General features: G+C 48.4%; 1 protein-coding gene across 1 annotated transcript; it reads left to right on the top strand.

Moving 5' to 3' along the window:
- The first annotated feature begins 2,344 nt into the window (after positions 1–2,344).
- On the top strand, positions 2,345–3,285 carry LOC146756419 (uncharacterized). Its single transcript, XM_085524390.1, has one exon. It carries the CDS (start codon positions 2,428–2,430, stop codon positions 3,283–3,285), a length of 858 nt encoding a protein of 285 aa, XP_085380516.1. The 5' UTR covers positions 2,345–2,427.
- The last annotated feature ends 1,573 nt before the right edge of the window (positions 3,286–4,858 follow it).

Below are 4,858 nucleotides of genomic sequence, written 5' to 3'. Positions count from 1 at the left end.
TTAAAGCATTCTGAATTCATAAAAAATTAAGGTGATAAACAAGAAGTACAAAGATCATGCTCCTTTAAAATAAGAAGGCTCATCACGAAAGAAAACTCAAACGGCAGTCACCTCACAACAGAAATATCCTGGTTTTCAATGTTTCTTTGACTATTCAAGCGCTCCAACAGCCAATAAGATCAAAACACTATGTATTTTTAGTAAGGTACCCAAATTTGACGTATTTCATAACAAAAACTCTCAGAGAGCATTCTTGTTCTTCTATGTCAGCTACTGCATTTGCATCAGTTTAAGGGCAAAGTTCTTCTAGTTCAGAAGAGAGCAAGCAGTGCGTCATAGAATGGCTCAGGTTGGAAAGGACCTTAAAGAAAATCCAGTTCTAATTCTCCTTAATATTCTTAATATTTTTTTCCCCACTGAAAAGGACCGTGCTTAGTAGAAAAAGGTTTAGATACCAGTCCCATGAGGTCCTTCGACAGTGCTAGTACTTATTTTTCTCCTTCACAAGGTCATTTAAATTTCAAACATTAATTGACATGGTCCTTCATGTCAAAAGAAAACAAACTTGTTGTCACTCAGTCCATAGGTTTCAGATTACTTCTCAATGAAACATCTTCTTAGACATTTTATATACATTCACCCAAAATGGTACATGAAAAGAGGTAGATGTTCCTATCTTCAAGGAGCTTAATTCATCTTGCATTTTATACCCCTCTGGACAGGAATTAAATAAAAAATACCCAAAAAGAAGCATAGAACTTTCATATGACACGGGAGGAAGAAGCCCCAAAATGAAATTATACTCCAAATAGAACAGAAATACAAGCAAGCACTAGCGAGGGGACAGTTCATCTTTTTGCAGTAGAATTTTCATCTTCAGCCAGGAATTGCTGCCCCTGAGCCTTCAAAGCTAGCTGAAAGAGAGAAGCCTCAAAACCACTTGCTGGGAGACAGCATCAATTCAGCCACAACTCAAATAGGACAGTCCTTATGCAAGTCACAAGGCAAGTCTGATACTCAGTAGCACTTTGAAAGCAGTAACAAAACATCCATTCACTTATGTGGGTGCCATTTTCTACATAGTGCCAGTACAGCATTCAATGGGGCGATATTCTGTGACAGTAGATATGCTCTCCATACAAGTGAAGGTGTAAGAATCATAAAGTACCTTTGTCTGGAGATCAGCTAGAGCTGAACTGTTGTTGGTAATGCACTACATTTTCTCCACTGAGTGCTAATAACTTGATGTATGTGCATTTGACGTCTGTTTTGTATCTCTTCCAAAACAGAAAAACAAGACACTGGATGTAAGAAGTAACTTTTTTACTCTAAGATAAATCTACTCCAAGATGGCTTATGAAAATGGCTAAAGCACAGTGTTATGTACAGGAATAAAATTTATACACTTACTAATAAAAACTTCACTTTACTAAAAAACAGAAAAAAAAAATATATTTTTAATCTTGCATAATAAATAGCCATGTAACTTTCCTTTACACCAGCAGCATATGTCCAACTAAATACTTGGATAGAAAATTGTTTCTTATTTTACCTTCTTCAAACTACTTGATAAACAAATCTTAAAACAGATTCCATACACTGGCAGTGAAAATTCATTAACAAAGGTTTCCCTCAGCATCTAAATCAGAGTGATCTTGGGTAACACAAAATCATAGATTCATAAAGGCCGAAAAAGATCTCCAAGATCACCAACTTCAAAGAGACAGAGGGAAGCAGGAAATTTTATTGAATAATAAAACGTGCAGCACGTGAGGCTGGCGCATAGTGATGACCAAGCAGTGGATGACACCGTCGCTGTGGGACGGGTGGTGATGTCCCCCAGTGAAGGCGAGGCCCTGCAACACGGCCAAGCCCTGGTCTGTGACATCTCCGTGCAATGGATTGTGACTGCTTGGCCCACGCTGCTCCAATGCGGGCGTAGCAGCCCAGCCCAGCAGTTCGTGCCTGGCCTCCAACCGAGCGAGTGTGCGAGGACTGGAGTGTGGACAGGGCGAGTTTTGGAGCTGGAACGTGATCTGGGTGTTGCTTGCACAGCACTCAGCCGCCGTCCCAGAGCCTCTTGAGCTGTACCCCGACCCTGCTGGTTGCAGGCGTCTGGGACATCTAGGAGAGGAGCGTGCAGCAGCGCAGGTGGGCAGCGTGGCAATGCCTGACGCCAGAAGCTGGGGGTGCTTCTTGAGGGCCCCTCCCCAGGCCGGCCTATGCCCGTGGGGACATGGCCCCCGCAGTGGCAGGAGGGGAACAGGGACCGGGAGGGTTTGCTGATGAGAGACTGGGACAGTGAGTGACCGTGGCCTCTCTCTGTCTTTTGCAGTTGGTGACACCGTCTTTCTGCCTGCTGCAGCACCTGTGAGGGGAGCAGCTTCCCGACCTCAGCTCTCCCCAGCCCACCGAACAGCCCGGGCCATGGATGCGACATCCGACTGGACCTGCCCCATCTGTGGGCAAGTACGGGAGGATGTGGCTTACGTGACCCCCTGCCAGCACCAGCTGTGCTACGGCTGTGCCGTCTGGTGGGCACAGAAGAAGCCGAGTTGTGCCGTATGCGGGCACAAAGTCGCCACCATCCGATACTCGGTGAGGTCGGACGAGGATTACCTGGAGTGTGCTGTCCCGCAGCCCGCAGCGCACTCAGGTGACGGCCTGCAGGACGAGCAGGGGCCTGCAGAGCCGGTGCTCATCCCAGCTGAGCACAACTTCCCAGCCGAGGTCTGGGCTGCCTTCTTCCAGCAACATCCGGAAGACCTCGGACCCCTGCTCCAATGGCTGCAGGAAGAGATCCAGCAGGTGTCCAGCGACGACTGGTGGGAAGTCTACGTGGCACAGTGCACCACCGTGAACTTCCTGTGCCAGCACGGGCTGGACCAGGAGGCCTTGGTGCAGGCGCTGCAGATGACCACCAGTGGTGACGTGGTGCCCTTCGTCAGAAGGCTCATCGGCACCGCTGCAGCCCTGTACGGCCCCACCATCCGCCACCAGCTGGACCACCAGGACACCCGTGCTGCTGGAGGGAGGGAGGACAGTCCTGCAGCCAGCACCATCACCAGCACCTCCCGTCAGGAGCCTCCTGCCTCGGGCCCAGGCCGCTCCACCAGCACCGCAGGGCCCAGCACGGAGCCAGGGCAGGCGGCCACAGCGGGTCCCTCTTCCCAGGGCAGGGACCGCTCATCTGGGGGGCCCCGGCGCCCCCCGAAGAGGAAGGCCCACAGCAGCCCCCAGGACTCTGCGCCGCCCTGCAAGAGGCGGCCCCGGCGGCGGGACTAGGACGGCTCCGGCAGGCCGGGAGCCCAACATCTGCCTCTCAGCCTGCTGCTTATTTATTAGAATACCTAATAAACATCCCTTTAAACTTAGAACAAAAAGTCTCTGTGTTATTGACAAGACTGCTGGCTTTGCTGTTCCTACCCATGCTACCCATGCTGCTTTCTCCATATTTCAGTCCTGATAGATAGAGGGTGTTAAATTTCATCTTTGTTGCCATGACCATAAATCAGTACTCATGATATTACTAATAAAAGAGACAAAGACGCCAAAAAGCAGAAGATGGACCAATTGTGATAACATGTGATGACTTTGTGTGCTGACATCACAAAATCAGACCCCGTCCCAAACCATCCCACTGTGAGTAATGCAGGAACTCATCAGAGGAAGGAAAACACACGGAACACTAAAGAATCAAACTCCAACCCAATAGCAGCACATAGCCTTGAGTGATACCCTTGGTTTTTGAAACATTTAAGTTACATCATGATCTTTTTTTACTTGAATCCCCTGTTTTTTTTAAATGGAGAACAGCTTCATATGTGGTACCTCAATTTGTTTTTAAAATCTGTCCATTGAAAAACTCCAAATAGCACGAGGTACCAGTGGCTGTTCAAGCGAGCATAGGAAAAATGAGAAACAATCCCAGATTATTCAATGAAGTGAAACACCGTAGCAAGCACACCTGTAATAGACTTACTGCCTCGTTCCGCAGCCCAACCAGCTCCAGGAGGGATGAGGTGCCAACCATGGCAGAAGAGCTGCATCTATTCCACCTTCATTGTGGATCACGCATCATCTGGTGAGGAACTGGCAGAGCCTACGGCAGGGCCCTGTGGCATCAGCCCATCTGGGGGGACCCAGTGAGCCTCCCAGAGGAAGGCCAGTAACTACTAGGATCTGCCATCACCAAAGAAGAGGCCTCCCAACCTGCAGCAATAAACCATTGTCCCAAACCATCCCACTTCAAGTAATGCAGGAATTCATCAGAGAAAGGAAAACACACAGAACAGTAAAGAACCAAACTCCAACCCAAGAACAGCACGCTGCCATGAGTGAACTCCTTAATTTCTGAAACACTTAAATTACATCATGACCGTTGCCTTGAATTCTGTGATATCTGACAACAGAGTACAGCTTAATATGAGGAATTCAATGCAGTGAAAAGCTTCAGCAAGTGCACCTGGAACAAACCTTCTGGCACCCCAATCGAGAAGTCAGCAGAGCCACCTTGTCCACTCAGTGCAGACGTGGCAACAACAGCTGAACAGCAACAGACCAGAAGTTACACATGAAGCACGTCAGGCTTTCATTTCACCACATTTCACAGACTAAGAAGGATCAGGATAGCGATCCCTCATGTGTGTCAAGTCACCACTGCAGGCCTGGTACTGGAAGTGTAAGGGCTATGCTGCAAGCAAACCCTGTGTAGTTACTGAACAAAACGAGCTGGGACTGCCCTGCGATCTCACACAGATGGCCATATTCAGGCAAGGCACACACACACATCCTACTCACTGGTGGCCAGTTAATTCCACAGCACTCTGACAAGCACACACAGTTGCCCCAGTGGCTA

This window comes from Coturnix japonica, chromosome 27 (assembly GCF_054131305.1).
Source record: "Coturnix japonica strain WE chromosome 27, WE-NBRP24, whole genome shotgun sequence".
Lineage (NCBI taxonomy): Eukaryota > Metazoa > Chordata > Aves > Galliformes > Phasianidae > Coturnix > Coturnix japonica.
This window is presented reverse-complemented; position numbering and strand designations above follow the sequence as displayed.